The sequence below is a fragment of the Mytilus edulis genome, chromosome 11 (assembly GCF_963676685.1).
Source record: "Mytilus edulis chromosome 11, xbMytEdul2.2, whole genome shotgun sequence".
NCBI lineage: Eukaryota > Metazoa > Mollusca > Bivalvia > Mytilida > Mytilidae > Mytilus > Mytilus edulis.
The window spans coordinates 27,476,982-27,494,574 of NC_092354.1; the positions used below are offsets into that span (position 1 = coordinate 27,476,982).

The 17,593-nt window shown below is 32.0% G+C and overlaps 1 protein-coding gene across 1 annotated transcript; it reads left to right on the top strand.

Annotated features, from left to right (window-relative positions):
- Window positions 1-3,471: 3,471 nt before the first annotated feature.
- On the top strand, window positions 3,472-10,648 carry LOC139495449 (uncharacterized). Its single transcript, XM_071283733.1, has 2 exons — window positions 3,472-4,175; window positions 8,077-10,648. The coding sequence occupies exons 1-2, from the start codon at window positions 3,630-3,632 to the stop codon at window positions 8,743-8,745; spliced, it is 1,215 nt and encodes a 404-aa protein (XP_071139834.1). The 5' UTR covers window positions 3,472-3,629; the 3' UTR covers window positions 8,746-10,648.
- The last annotated feature ends 6,945 nt before the right edge of the window (window positions 10,649-17,593 follow it).

Sequence of the window (17,593 nt, forward strand, 5' to 3'; positions counted from 1 at the left end):
TGATTTTGCAGTTTTAAATACCAGAACTGTTTCAATCAGTGATCCAACATACAAAACTAATGCTACACATTTGTTTGTTGAAAATGCTTTAGTGGATAATTTTAATTTGCTATACATATCTAAATTAGGCTCACAAAAGGTTAAAGTTAAAGCAGTTGACACAGTTTGTGGGGATTTACCAGCCTCTGTAAAAACAAAATTACTGAGTTCTTTACCAGAAAAACAGTCTGATACAGCCAATCTTGCAAAAGAAGTAGTACTAGCAATTGGGATGAAATATGATCTTACAGCTAATATTGAAGTCACTGATGGTCTTACAAATGGTTCAACTTGTGAACTTAAATTGATTGAGTGCAAAACTACATCTTTAAGACCAAGTATCATATGGGTTAAGTTTGAAGATGCCAAAATAGGTGCTAACAATAGAAAAAAATATTCACACTTGTACGGAAAAGATGTTGAAAAAACATGGACTCCAATGTTTGACATTAAAAGATCATTTACTTATAAATATAAGACATTTGAAAGAATTCAGTTTCCTCTTCGCCCAGCAGCTGGAAAAACTATTCATAAATCGCAAGGAGATACATTACACGAGGTTGTTGTTAGTCTGAAATCAAAACGTAAAGGGAAAATACCACATATTCACTATGTTGCACTAAGCAGAGTAACATCCTTAACTGGATTACAGATATTAGATCTTAATCAAGAAGCAATAGCTGTAGCAGATTGTGTTCGACAAGAATTACTCAGACTAAGAACAGATGCAACTCTACAGTTGTGCTTTAAGCCATTGTATAACTTATCAAGTAACTATTTTAAAGTAGTTTTTCACAACACAAGGTCATTGCATGCTCATTTTAATGACGTTAAATCAGACCCTAACATCTTGGATGCTGATGTTATTGGTATTGCTGAATCAAGACTTATTTCAACAGATGAAAATGATGATTTTCATCTACCTGGTTTTGAACCACCAGTACGCTTAGACCAAAAGCAAACACACTTTAATACAAGACCACCTCATGGATTGGTATTATATTATAGAAATGATTGTGTTCTTCACAATACAGTAACTTTCTCAACTCCATCTTTAGAGTTTGTAATAGCAGACATAATATCACCCAGCAAAGGTCTTTTTCAGGTTGTCTTTGTTTACAAAGCACCAAACTGCAAATTGCAACAACTAAAAGATACTTTCCTTGCAAACCTTCTTCCTGACGTGTATTTAAGACACCCAAAACTTATCATAATGGGAGACTTTAATATTGATTTAAACACTGGGAACACTTCTTTTTTAAAGTTCATGATAGATTCATTTTGCTGTTCACAAATTGTGTCTAAACCTACTACATCTTATGGTACATTGTTGGACTTAATTTTCCTAAATTTTGATAGTAAGGTAAATTTTGAAGCAGATGTTCTTGATTCCTATTGGTCAGATCATAAAGTTATATATGTAGCCATTGAAATACAATGATTCAGTGTCATAATTATTTTATATGCCAAAACCAGCTTTGTTTGAAAGCATGAAAATCAAACCCGCTGAAAAACATGACACATTTGGGGTTGCTGAAAATGCAACCTCAAATGTGCAGGAGTGGTTTTAAAGGAAAATGGGTTTCCACTCCAACAGATTTGCCTTTTTATAAGTAGGAATAGAAATGAGTTGGCTTCAAGAATCCTGATATCCAGATTTACCTGTTTAGAAGAAAGCTTCTTTACAAAGCTTTCTTCTTTATAGGTACACTGGATTAAAGGTAGCAAAGGTAAAGAAATTTGAAACTGTGTTGCTTTGACTTCCATATAGCAGAAAGGCCATTGGTGATTGGTCAACCATTTTGCTATGGAAGAAAAGTAGAATTCCACTCATTTGAAGTCAGTAATGATTGGAGACATCAAATTTTACTACCTGAATGCTCATTGTATCAGTGGAGAGTTGTTTGCACTTTGCATGAGAACACTCCTGATATTTACTTGTAATAAATGTATTTATATATAATTCTTGAAATATTTGTTTTTGAATACCATCAAAAACCATTCTTTCATATAGATGTAAAAAGGGAGTTTTGAAGACCACAAGTTCCATGCCTCGTTTCTCTTTCTACAAAATGTTTAAATTTAACTGGCTGTTCGATGTACTATGATTAAAAAATCAAAATGTTTATAATGTTGAAATCCTTGCTGTTATGTACATATATTCATTGTAATTTTTCATACAGATAATTTGATACAATTTACAATACTTTTGTTCACTGTACATGTATGATATACTAAACATTTATCATGATTATTTATGTACAGTTTAATTTTTGTAATGCTAAATCAATCTGTATATTTATCTCATCCAATATTTATTGACTTTTCTGTTTAAGAAATGCTTTCAGGTTCATATCAGACATAATAAATCAGTTTCTGTACAAATACCACATATTTTATTATAATATAATTTCTTGGAGTTCTCCAAATTGAAAAACAATCCATAAATCCAACATTTTTGATTTCTTATGATTTCAATTAAGTCTTTTTCTAAGTACAGGTTTATCAAAATGTGTAAATCATTAATTTATACAAAGGGTTAAATGTTGAGAAAAAAAACCAAATATTGCATTAATTTGTCATTCTACACAACTATGTGGTTGCATTTTTGCTTATACATTTGATAAATATGTAAAAGTCATTTATAAAACAGAAACTAATGAACAATTCGTGTAAACATTTGCTTCGTAGAGAAAAAAATTGTGAACATTTGCTTAATAGAGCAGAAATTTGTGCATAATGCATTTTTTGTGAAACTGGTACATATTTCATCACAAATTCATTTGTTTACAAGAATGCTTATCAGAATTGTTTTAAGCTGTTAAAATTAATTAAAAAAAATAATAAATTTATATTCCTTAAAATAACAGTTATAGCATAATATTGAACAAAATGATTATTTAAAGCATGTTTGATAAAAATAACAGTGTCTTATAATGTGATGATTGCTGAACACAAACTTGATCTTTTAACAAAGCAATAAATACTGTTTATTCAGAAATTTTTGCCATGCTGATTTATATGTATTGAATAAATGTGACTGCATTGTTAGATTCATGATTTAAACTTACGCACTAATTGTTCCTCATGAAATATTTGCAATCCTATTTCGAAATAATATCTCTCACTTTATCACTAGAAATGGATGATTCACAAAAAATCTAACATTACTTTCTGATATAATTTGAGCATTTATTTTTATTGAATACAAAAGTATTAGTTTGATACTTATGATAGTAGCTGTTGAAATATTAAAGATTCTAATATTTATATATATTATATATAAATGCATTTATGCATTTAACATTTCCATTCTTTATTCTAGATATTTAAATTGCATTTTATGTACTGTAGGAACTTGTATATATGATAAATATATATATACAAGTCATTATGTTACTACAACTGTTTTTATATATGACATGGCTGTATAGGTTGAGGTGTTCCTTCATCCGGAGTAATTTACCAAAACAAAATGTTTTCCGGAAGAAAGATTGTCGGCTCTCCGAACTATCCCGAAGTCCTGATTTGCTTGAAAGTTTAGTGTATTGATTAACATTCTTTGATGAATACTTTACATATATATTTATATGTTTACTCTTCTACACAAAATTTATAAAAAGAAATGTAATTTCCAAAATTTTTATTATATGATTCACGTACGAAAACAACCGACTTTGAATCGTTACTCTTCGGACAAATTTCCCGCCATAATCGACGACAGCGGGATTGATAACAAAATGGCTAGTAATAAAAGACCAGCAAGTGCTACTGACAGCGAAGAATATCAAGGATTTATACATGGATTATCCCCCATAAAAATTTCCAGAACGAACTCAAAGTACTTTGACTTCACATTACAGATCAATACTTCCAATTACAAAAGAGTTGTATGTTTTGATGCTTCCAAACGCCCAATAATAGACAGTGCAGCAAAGGGTAAATCCCCACTGAAGCTATCAAATTATACTGAATCACCATCAAGGACGACTACCGGTACAGATATCATACTCAACAAAAAAACTGTAGTGCAGACTGCTAGAAAACTGAAATTTCTAAATCACCAACCAGAAACACAGTCCACAACACCTACCAGAAATTTGACTGAAGTTCAGGCCCTTCCTGTCAAATCTATTGTAAGTAATTTTAGAAAATAACTTTTATTTTATACGAACCACTCATTCATTTGCATAAATGATTAAGATTCATGTGGACCCTTAGGGTAAAATTGCTGTATTTTTATTTCAAAATTTACTGAGTACAGACAAACAAGTCGGGTATAACCACCAATTGGTGGATTATATTTGAATTTTCAGTTTACTGTTGACGTATAATCCACCAATTGACATAAACTGTTATCACTCCAATTATAACCTGTGGACACCCTGTGAGAATTTCCCAACTTAGTTTATTTTAACACCTTCTGGAGGAATGGAAAAAAAAGTGAACAGCAAAATCCTTAAAACTATAATACATATTTGAAATTTATTTATCTAGGTCATGCAATATAGCAAAATCCTTAAAAGTATATATATAATACATATTTGAAATTTATTTATCTAGGTCATGCAATATGCCTTAAATCTTTTCCAAATGTACCACTTTTTCTGTACTCGAGCAAATTTTTAGGTTAAATATCAGCAATTTTAGCCAAAGAGTTCACATGAACCATAAGAAGCTATCAAATGCAACACTACAGATACCGCAGCGCCTTTCTCCTAAAACAAATGTTAAAATAAAATCCACTTCGTCTTCTAAGAACCACAGTTGCTTGAATTTTAGTTTTTATATTTTTGTCTCTAAAATTCTAGCAACTGTGCAAAAACTACAACTTCATTCTATTATTAACTGTTCACCAATCAAAATATATCTTGCCTATTCATATACATTGTATTAACCCTCTTGCTGCCGACTGTTTTCAAGGTTGCATTTCCTATGTTGCAAAATACTATAGTTCAACGTCTTGAGACATAACATGCCAAATAACAACGTCATTCAATTTATGACTGTTACATGTACATTTTACACCCATTTGACAACAACGTAACGCTGTTTAATCTTTGGTCTTTTGTTTGAAAAAAATACAGCATCGATGAGAAGCTTCCATAAATTTAACCATGAACATACATGTACATGTGTATGTGTCCCTCCAGCACTCCCGGTAGTGACACAAGTGTCCCTCCGGCAACAAGAGGGTTAAGCTACCTTTGTTTACCATTTCCTTCACTTATTGTCCCATGCGTGCTTATGTGTAGACTTTCGCTAAAAATACCATATCATTATGTCTGTTAATCATGTTAATCAGTTTGTCAGTCTGGCATTAGTGCTCTCATGAGTACATATCTTGCAAAATTTATAGTTGCTTACAAACAAATTTGAAGAAGACATAGGTTTGCATTATGTCAACGTCAATCCATCTCTCCAGCAAATCAGCTTTCAACACATTGTTTTGTTGCGCCTGAAGATATTGCTTTGATATTTGATATTTCGTATATGACCGTGACAAGTTACAGCACGGGGGGGTCTCAACATGGGATTTTGGGTACAGTTGTGCAGCTGGGATTTTAAAAAACACCCCCCATTCATATATTGAATAATTGTGAAATCCCTACCTATACATATATTTCACAGCGAAATCATAACCCATTCATATATTTATGACCCATTGAATGATATATCTCAATCGGTCAATTACTACCTATTGATATATTTCCTCGGTAAAATTGCCCCCATTCATATATTTGATGGATCAAAAAAGGGACCCATTCCAGCGGCACATATGTATATACCTTTATATAGGAAGAGACCCCTCCCCGTGAGTTACAGATCAAGTTCAAATTTTTTTTTTTGGTTTGGTGATTTTTTTTGCAGAGTTATTGCCTTTGGACTCAGAAAAATCACATAAGTAAGTCATCTGTTTTCTGCATTAACTCCTGCATTAATTTCAAACCCTGGTTTTATGCAATACTTTGTAATGCACAGGGGTCGAAATAGGTGCTGGTCCAGTGGTCCAGAACCAGTAGATTTTGTCAGCTAGTGGTCTGGGGGACCAGTTTAAAATTTTCGATAAAAATCTCTGATTGCATCACAATCTCAGTTGTTTACTTACAAATTACCAGAAAAATCAATTACACAGTACTGGAAGTAATGCAATTGATTAGTTTAATTACTATCTTGGTGGGCGTTCTTTACAATAAACAAAAAATAAAACTTTTTGGAAGATATGAAACCGCCGCTCATTTGATACACTGCCAAGTATTTAAATGAATATTTCTGGACAGCGTTCCAGACATCCACTTGGCACCCTATGGTCGCCATAAAGATGATGATGTTGAAAACAATCACAACATTTTTACAGTTCTTGGTCCTGATTTGGATAATGAATACTACATGTATTAACTTTTATCATAATCACATACAATAACTTCTATGAAAAATGTATAATATATGTAAACAAAGGCACCACAATAAAAGTAAACATCTTTAATTTATGTTTGACTTTGTTAAATGTCATTTTTGCAGGACCAATAGAATTTTCAGTCCACTGGTCCAACTGGCTGGTACACAAAAAATCTGAAATTCAACCCCTGAATGCATAATACTATCCACACTCATCTATGTCGGCAGCACTCCTTTTGCGCCAATTACTGTTTTTCAGGGGTATCATTTGCGCCAAAAAAAAAATTTCAAATGTATCAATTGCGCCAGTTTTCGGAACTCATTTGCGCCAATTTACCTGAACACATATTGATCGTACATATTAAAGATTAATATATATTAAGAATGATTTTTGTGTATGAATTATTAGTTTTTGGACAATATAGTAAAATTTCAAGCTACAACTTACATTAAATTGAGAAGTACAAATGCACCAGCATTTAGAACTAGGCATGTGTCAGAAAAGGAAAGTTTCGCCGTTGAAAAGTATGAGAAATATGCAGAAGGAGAACTTAGCCGCATAGACTTTGTATGTGTAATGAGTTATAAATTCTAGCCTTTAACTTCTTAAACAGATAGAATGAAATTCAAAACAGTGTGGCTGTGGCCATTGATTGACACATTAAATTCATCCATTGACTGGGGACAATTTAGGTGAACGTTTTTATGTAACGACCACTGCTCACTATGTACTTTTGAAAGACACTTAAACTATGAGGTCACCAAAGGTTCTCAACACCTTAATAAAGTAGTTAGAAAAAATTATTATCAGAAATAACTCGATGTTTTGATTTATATCAATTATATAAATCAAAACATAAAGGTTATTCCTGGTTATTTTTTCGAATTATTTTATAATAAAAGGCGTTAAGAAACCTTTGGTGACCCTACAGTTTAAATGTCTATCGTAGGTACGTCGTGAACAGTGGTCGTTACAGACAAACGTTCACGTAAATTGTCCCCAGTCAATGGATGAATTTAATGTGTCAATCAATGGCCACAGCCACACTGTTTTGAATTTCATTCTATATTATTATGATGTCCGACTGTACATAGTTTTATAATTAAAGTTAATCATTAAATGACTTAAAATTACTTTAACTCTGCCAGTGAAAACTGCAAGTCCCAAGCCTGGATAAAGGAGGAGGGAAGTCATTTTTCTTTAAATTGGCGCAATCGTATATTTTATTTTTGGCGCAAATGATACCATGTAATTTTAAAACAGGTGGTGCAAACGTAGCATCGGAGAAAAAGAGTTGTGGCGCAAAAGGACGCATTTTTGGCGCAAACGGATCTCTCCCTCTATGTCCACTCTTGTTTTCATTGTGTTTGAAGATGTTAATCCTATAATCCCGTACAAATCACAAATTTGAATAAACTATATTGCATGAAATTCATTCGATACATTTAAATAAATAAGATATTTATACAAACCTATAGTGTTAAAATTTGAAAAATGTAATTTGTTTGACCACATTGAAAAATAAAAAAATAAATTTCGACTTTGACAAAAATAAACTACCCCTCCCCCCCCCCCCCTTTTATAGTTTATCCCTGACACGCTCATTCTACATGGTTTTTTTTCTTATCTCTTTTCAGCTTTCAACAACAGCCAAGGTAATGAAAATTGAAATCCCTAAAGTACAAATGCTCTATGGCAATCCTACAAATCTCCAAGACATAATTGTGGTGGACAACACCAACCAAATAAGAATTACTCTATGGGATGCATCAGTTTCAAGTGTGCAATTAGATAATACATATAATTTTGAAAATTTGTCCGTGAGGAACTTCAAAAATGAAACATATCTCACAACAACCAAGTCCACAAAGATCAACAGAACTGAAGATCTCAATAATGCTGTAGAGTATGAAGCAACAGCTGCTGAAATACCAACAACTATTGTTGGAACTGTAACAGAAATTAAAATAACACAAAGTTATATGTGCAAATCATGTACAAGGAAATTGCCAGAGATGTTAACAGAAGAAAAGTACAATAGATGCACATTCTGCAAAATGTTACAAAAAACAGAAAACTTTGTTTCCTGTCTGACTGCAACATTAAATGTAGAATCAGAAGATGAACCTGAAGATAACCAACCCTCTAAACTAACAATCTTCAATACTCAAATTAATAACTTTTGTACACTAAACAACAAAGAAGAACTGCTTAAAGATCATCTCAAAATGGAAGAATTCTTTCTAGAAGAAACATTCGCTTTTAACCTTTTTGACAACATAGTAGATTCTTTTACAGTGATGTAGGTACATGTACCAAATTTCTTCAAAAGCATGAATACATGTATCATTACCTGTTAACCTTTTTTTAGAAATATAAATAGACTATCCTTATCCATATATATGTATTTTATTTAAATTTTATTATCTGATAATTACAAAAATACTGGAATATGCATAGCACAGCTGCATTTAACATTTCTTTTAAAACATATTTACACCATCTAAAATAGACACCATTCTAAAACAACTTTGTGCAAGCACTTATTAAAGTTAATGTGTCCAATGACTTTTACAGTACATTTATATATAATCTTTAGTCATTTGTCAGCAAGACAAAAAAAAACTATATTGTCATTGAAGTATAGATGTTAAACTTCTTAAGTTAGTGATTTTGATATTCTCAAACCACATACATTTAAATTTGTTCTACAACTTTGAAGAAGAAACTTATTCAAGTGATCATGTCCAATGACTTTTACAGTACATTTATATAGTCTTTAGTCGTTTGTCAGGAAGACAACATATGACTTTTACACTACATTTATATAGTCTTTAGTCGTTTGTCAGGAAGACAACATATGACTTTTACAGTACATTTATATAGTCTTTAGTCGTTTGTCAGGAAGACAACATATGACTTTTACAGTACATTTATATAGTCTTTAGTCGTTTGTCAGGAAGACAACATTTTTTTATATTGTCATTGTAGTATGGATGTTAGACATCTTAAGTTAGTGATTTTGATATTCTCAAAGCACATACATGTAAATTTGTTCTACAACTTTGTGCAAGAAACTTATTCAAGTGATCATGTCCAATGACTTTTACAGTACATTTATATAGTCTTTAGTCGTTTGTCAGGAAGACAACATTTTTTTATATTGTCATTGTAGTATTAATGTTAGACATCTTAAGTTAGTGATTTTGATTATCTTTTAAAGCACATTAGTGTTAAATTGTTAAACAAAACTCAAAATACTAAGAAAACAAAACACTGATGACAATTTGAACATATTCAGTCAAAAATTAAATTCATTGTTTACATACTACCAACCATTTTTTTAACTGTCTTGTTAGAAAATACTTTAATTTTGAATATATATACAATGAACTGTTTTCAAGTGTAATAAACAATTGATATATTTTTATCCATTGCTTGAGGGTGTAAGCTGCTAAAGTTTTTTAATATTCATCAAATTACAGAATGATCTTTTTCATTTCATATATCATCTACATATAAAACAATAAGCAATTTGTTAAATATCTTATGAATCCTTGATTTAAATTTTATTACATCTTAAATAATAAAACTCATCCTTAATATAATGTTGACATGTCAAAATATATACTTTTCTCACCAAAATTCAATATATTTGTATCTTAAAAAACAAGCACAATCAACTATAATAATTTTATGTACTTTTAGTCTATTCAATATTCACTAGTTGTTTGAACACTAAACAGTGGACACACCCAGACAAAACACTTTTTTTATTGAATTTTCATTTTATTGTTATTAGATACTTCCATTGCATGGAGAACGTCATTATAGATCAAACAAATTATTATTTAATGTATAAGCATGAATATATACTACTACCTTGTGTTTTACTCCTTTGTTAGTATTAAAAAGTGCGTTTTGTTTAAATATATAATTCAGCAGATATATTTTGTGACTACAAACCAATAAACCATTATTGTTTTTAAGTTGCATAAATCTTATATTTTCCAAAATAATTTTACTAAAATTTATTTTTTTCATTCTTGGACTTTTTTTAGACATGATTCACTGAAACAAATTTTAAAATTGCTATTAAATTTTGTCTTGATCATCTGCTATTTAATATTGAATATTGTTCATCTATTATTAATGCATTTTTATGTTTTTACAGTTTATTATAATAAAAGAATAATTGATTACCTATCACTGACAACTTATATTATACCTATGCCTTTAAGTGCAAGAGTTGAAGACCCCGCCATTTTAGAGGTCAATCTATAGTATTCAGTCTGTCCATCCATCCACAACAAAATATTATCCACTCTATATCTTGAGAACAGTTATGATTTCAAAGTTTAAACTTCACATGAATATTAAGCAATACCAGAGGGTATGTCATTATGTATGTACAACTTTGTAGGTGAAGGTCAAAACCTAGATTTTAGCATAGAACCTGATGTCCTATGAAAAAGATCATGTCCACTCTTTATCTTCTTATATCTTTATTGCAAAACAAAAATCATTTTTATGTCCCACCTACAATAGTAGAGAGCTCGAGGCATTATGTTTTCTGGTCTGTGGCTCTGTTCCTTCGTTCATCCATCTATGCGTCCGTTCAGGTTCAAGTTTTTGGTCAACGTAGTTTTTGATGAAGCTGAAGTCCAATCAACTTGAAACTTAGTACACTTGTTGTTTATCATATGATCTTTCTAATTTTAAAGCCAAATTAGACTTTTGACTTCAATTTCATGATCCATTAAACATAGAAATGAAAGTTTCAGGTTAAAGTTTTTGGTCAAGGTAGTTTTTGATAAATTTCAACTTGAAACTTGAAACTTATTGCATATGTTCCCTATAGTATAATCTTTCTAATTTTAATGCCAAAGTAGATTTTTACCCAATTTCACAGTCCATGGAACATGCAAAAGGATAGTGCTAGTGCCACATCCGTGTACTTTGGACACAATTCTTGTTCGTCATTGCAATAAAAACTCAACAACAAACACAAGAAAACATAGCTATATTAAAATACATGCTAATATACTCATTTGAAACCATGCTAATTACTTGCAGCTGCTGTGTGTTATTACTTCAATAACAATAAGAAGCAACAAAGGACTAAAAAAAAAATTAAACTTGTCACATATCTGCACCTATCCCAACTGCAATCTTTAAGCAGTCAGAATTATTCAGCCTTTCTGGTAAACTTCACACAGTTGTAGTACACAACCTGAGGTTGTGCATGCAGGAAATTATTACTGGTCACAATTATTTTAAGGGAGATAATTGATTTTACTTAGTTAAATATAGCTATAAATGGCAACAAGTCTGTAATTCAACTACTCCTAAACAGATTAATCAATATTGATGAAACTTTACAGTTTTTTGTCTAGCCTGCAACTTTTGTTGCAGAAAGCTCATCATACGGATAGTGATCGAGCGGCAGCGCCATTAGCTAACTTCCTAAAAGCTTTATATTTTAGAAGCTGGAAGACCTGGATGCTTCATACTTTGTATATAGATGCCTCATGTTACGAAGTTTCTGTCAGTCACATGTCCAATGTCCTTGACCTCATTTCCATGGTTCAGTGACCACAAAAAAAAACTTCAGATTTTTTTGTAATGTTGTATTCTCTCTTATTACAAGTAATAGGATTACTATATTTGGTATGTGCGTACCTTGCAAAATCCTCATGTCTGTCAGACAGTTTTCACTTGACCTCGACCTCATTTCATGGATCAGTGAACAAGGATAAGTTTTGGCGGTCAAGTTCATATCTCAGATACTATAAGCAATAGGGCTAGTATATTTGACTTCTAACACAAAGGTTCCTGGTTGATTCCCATTATGGTCTTGAGGAAACGATGATAGTCCGTCGGACGGGGACGATAAATGGCTGACCTGTGTTAAGAGAGAGCCACATCTCTTGCACGTTAAAGACACCCTTGTAGATTTCGAAAAAGAGTAGGCTAATGCCGCTACAAGGCAGCACTCGCACCCGCAAAGTGGAGAGGGATTAATATAAGTTGCAAAACTTGTTTCCCAATCCACTATAAATAAATATATTGCCCTTTATAGTCAATATTGAACAACTTTTCGTCATTTTTGTAACTTGTATAAAAATCTTTTCTAAAACGACTTGGCCAAATTTAACCAAACTTGGCTACAATCATAATACTAGGGTATCTATTTAAAAAAAAAGTGTCTAATGACCCCGCCTACCAACGAAGATGGCCGACATCAGTAAACACATTAACAGGTGAGCGACACAGGCTCTTGAGAGCCTCTAGTTATTTGTAAATAATCAATTTGCTTTAGTCAAGAATTTTAGTGTATTGAAGGACTTTTTGTCTTATTTTAAAAATATGCTTTAAATTGTAAAAATATTCGAATTAGCTCTCGCCGCGATATAGCCTTTTTGTGCCAATGCGGCGTAAAGCAACCAACAATCAATCAATCAACCTTACATGATTATCCAAATTGGTGTCACATTATCAAATGTGTTCTATAATTAGTACAATGGAAAATCAATTCTCTCATTACTTAACACAGACCGAAATTCTTCAAAAAAGCTTTAAATGGCATTGAAAGGTAGGCTACAGGACAACTATGTTGAACATCATTGTTTGACTCATGTTCACTGACAGTAGCCAACATGGTGACATCATCAATCATTTCAAATTTGTTGTAGGTCAGGGTTGACAAATGATCATATTCTGTATCTGAATACAAAAGCCATCCATCCATGCTGCTCAGAGTTTCGCAAAACTAACATGAAGTGCTTTCATAATAAATGAATATTATTCGCATCAACTTATACTTGGATTGTTTTGTGATAAAATAGCATAAACTTTTTTTAAACATTATATATTGTTCAAGGCATGTAAGCAAATATTTTAGATCTTTCACTATGATCTGCATAAGAGACCGTGTAAATTTATGATTGAAAGATGTACATTATCTAGTTCTGCACATGCTAACTGTTTACTACGGAAAGAGTTATTTATATGGTAAGGTGTTGCACAAGTACATTATAAAAGCTGAATTAGTCTTTCATGTCTATATTTAGTGCATCTTAAACAAATGAAAACTGGTGCATAGTGAGAAAAAAAAAGTATTTGGAGTTATGATTTTTGTGTGCATAAAACCATAAATATGACCGTGTAAAACAGACTCATTTACTAGATGAAAAACATTGTAATATTTAAAAAATACTAGTATAGTTTAGAACATTTGCAGATAAGACATACAGATATTGTAAATAAGCAAGTATTTAAGCATTCGAATAATTATTTAGTATTTAGAAAGCGTTTCTTCAATTCAAAACTATGCTGTATAACACTTTTTCAGTATTATATACCCTTTCATCTATAAATTGTTGCCAAAATGTTTGTTTATCTATATTGTGATGCTTAAAATATATTGTGATGCTTAAAATTATCTTCTACTTAGTATATATTGTAAATGCTTTATCAATAGCAATGCAAAGTATGAACGTCAATAATGTCACGTTAATTGGTTAAAGAATTTCTTTGATCGAAACATTTGGAAACGTTTTTAAATAATTTTAAAATACATACTGATGGATGGAATTCAACATTCTCAATCCCCTGCAATACATTTAAAATTAATATACATGCAACTACAATATTCATTTAATATTTCTCTCCTCACAACGTGTGTACATTTTATAAAAGAGGGACGAAAGATACCAAAGGGACAGTCAAACTCATAAATCTAAAACAAACTGACAACTCCATGGCTAAAAATGAAAAAGACAAACAGAAAAACAATAGTACACACGACACAACATAGAAAACTAAAGAATAAACAACACGAACCCCACCAAAAACTAGGGGTGATCTCAGGTGCTCCGGAAGGGTAAGCAGATCCTGCTCCACATGTGGCACCCGTCGTGTTGCTTATGTGATTACAAATCCGGTAAATAGTCTAATTCGGTAGGTCATATTCATGAAAGGGAAGGGGATTGTAGTTACGACGTAAGGAACATATCCGATATCATTTGTGAAACGGTTATTCCATAACGGTCAACCAACTCGTGATGGCGTCCGTAAAATTTACGAAGGGATGATTTCAACTTCACTATTTGGAACTCTTGGTTTAATAGCTTCCTTGTGAGCAGCAAACCTCTATCAAGAAAATCATGATAGGAAATGCAAGCACGGGAATATCGTATCAATTGGGAGATATATACCCCGTATGCAGGTGCTGCTGGAATGTTGCTACTTAGAAATGGAAAGTTCACAATTGGAAAGCTGAAATCATCTCTTTTGTCGTAAAGTTTTGTTTTCAACCGACCCTCATTGTCAATTTCTAGATGTAAGTCAAGATATGAAGCCGACTTAATTGTATCTGTAGTAACATTTGCCACATACTTTGGAGGATCTTCTTAAGTTTCAATTTTGTCTCTGTGACCTTTTCGATCATTGCAGATTTTTGTCTTGGTGGCTGTTATCCTTTTTTTAATTTCAATATCTTGAAGGATTGGATGCTTCTGAAGAAACTCTCTTACATCATTGGATCCTGAAAATACCCCATTTTTTTTCATTGGCACAGTTATTCGTTAAGGATACAGAAAAAATATTTTTTGTTAGAATGTATTTTACAGAGTTACCCATAATGTGCATTTGAAAAGGCAGGGTCTATAACATCCACCACCATCATCTTTATTCTGGTTCCATGCCCAATGTTGTTGTCCAGGCATCGCACCAACTCGTATAACCACACAAGCTTTTCTAAATCCACCCAGTACAGCAGTCTAATTCCATCTTGGGTGCTGGAATGTGCTAAGTTGTGGTAAATTCCAACAAGGTCTTTATCCAGACTTGCTGTCTGGTCTATTGAATTTAACATGCTCTCAATCTCATGTTTATTACTTGTATCTCTATTACACAAATCGCATGGTGTGTGTATAACTGGTAGATCGTAAAGTGTGATCTTTTCATATCGCAACTTAAAATCCATGGTTGTAGTGTTTTGGAAAAGCCTTTGAAGAGCAATGTTCAGCAAATTTCTGTTACTTTGGATATATATTATTTTGAATGGAGGTTTCCCCTCCCAACTACATATATGTAAATCTGAATGTTTTAGTTTTCATTTGGAGGAGGAGTGTGAAATCAACTTTTAAAAGCTTGGGGGTGGGGGAGATCTGGTTTGAAAAAAAAAGCAGTCCAATCAAATTTGATTCCCATTTTCAGCATACATTTTGTACTTTGTTTCGTTTATTTTTTTTATATTTATCATGTTTATATATACAAGTCACTATTAAGCTTGTAGGTTGAAGTTGAAATATATTAAATAAAGTGCTTTTTAAACTGTTGTGGAAGATATAAAGTGTCTTGTTTTTTTTTTAATATGTTCAGATTTCAGCATATTTATCCTTTCTTATTAGTTGATTAGTCAATAAAAATGTTTTAGTATTTTACATTAGATAATGGAACTATAATTTCACTGACAATAATTTTGCACTTCATACATTGTGCACAAAATCCCACGAGCATAACAAATATAACATCAGAACAAAATACTTGAATTTGGGATAGACAAGTACCGTGACACGTCTTATCGCAATGTGAAATAACATTAAAATAAAGCTGCACCCTGCGGAGCACCTGTTTCTAATCTGTTGAACATTTTGTAAACCATGAGTTCCACCTAAAACTTGTCAAATTATTGTCAATATATGAAAAACGTCTAACTTTAATAATGCTGATAACACACCAGTTAATTAAATCATAAATAATGACAACAGTTGTATACCGCTGTTCAAAACTCATAAATCCATGGACTAAAACAAAATCGGGGTAACAAACCGAAACCGAGGGAAACGCATTAAATACAAGAGAAGAACAACGACACAATATCAAAATGCAACTCACACAGAAACGGACCAAGCACCAGACAAAATCCAACGAGAACAACAAACATAACATCCAAACCAAACGCATGAATTTGGGATAGACAAGTACCATGACACGTCTTACGGTAATGTGAACCCACACTCAAAAATAAGAGAAAACAAACGACACAACGTTAAAATGTAACACACACTGAAATGAACTATAATATAACAATGGCCATATTCCTGATTTGGTACAGGACATTTTTAAAGGCAAAAATGGGGGGTTGAACCTGGTTTTGTAGCATACCAAACCTCCCTCTTTTAAGGCCATGTGAAATATAACATTAAAATGACAACACAACATTACAGGGCTACAATATAATTGAATTAGGGGCCTGAATGAGGTATTCATATCGAAATCACATCTAGAGTTTATCATGCAGTATTATATCAAATATAATTTCAGTTTGACGTAGCCTCTAGATTTTTTCTTCTGTTTGTTGAAACATGTATGCTGTAGACCTTCTTTTAAAAGTATACTAATTAATTGATAAAGTGTCATTGGAGGGGGCAGTTGCTGTCTGTTCTAACATTTTCTTCTGACTTTCTGCTAGTTGCTTTGAATGTCCGGGTCCAATGTTTAACTTGCTGGGAGTAACCAATGTAACATTTTTGATTATATCTTCATGTGTTGGAAACAACATGTCTACGCCGTTTACTTTCTTAACCCATCGCTGCTAAGAGCTGGTTCTGCATTTTTAACTTTGTCGAAGATCTCTCCTAACCCGATATATGTTGGTCTAGTCTTTCTGTTTTTCTTGACATCTTTGATCACAAATACTGCTGTAACCGGATCAGCCTTCAAACTTTTTAACCTTTCTAATTGGCATTTAATTTGTTTAATAACTTCACATTCTATACGACGATCATTCGACAAATTTGCCAAGGACTCCTTTTCTTGTTTTATATATCTTTTTTTCACCGATTTTATATTTACGGGATTGGTCACAATTCATTCTGAAAAATAAACGATGGAATATGTAAGGTTATCAATAAAATATTCTATTTGATTAGTATGCCCTACATTTAGAATACATTTAGATCACTGACTTACTGACCCCCTCTCCAATATCCATCTCATTACGTAAACGATACAATATGGGAAGGAATATGAACATTGTTAGAAAAATGTTTGAAATGACACTAGCTTCATACACATTAAAAGCCTTTTGTCTATATACAAATTATATTTGTAAATTAATTTATCGTATACCAACAATGAATTACA

What these genes read in the sequence shown, in the direction of transcription:
- LOC139495449 (XM_071283733.1), top strand. Translation starts at nt 3,630, where the DNA reads ATGTTTACTCTTCTACACAAAATTTATAAAAAGAAATGTAATTTCCAA. An exon ending in CCCTTCCTGTCAAATCTATT is followed by an intron (nt 4,176 to 8,076) that starts GTAAGTAATTTT and finishes ATCTCTTTTCAG; the next exon opens with CTTTCAACAACAGCCAAGGT.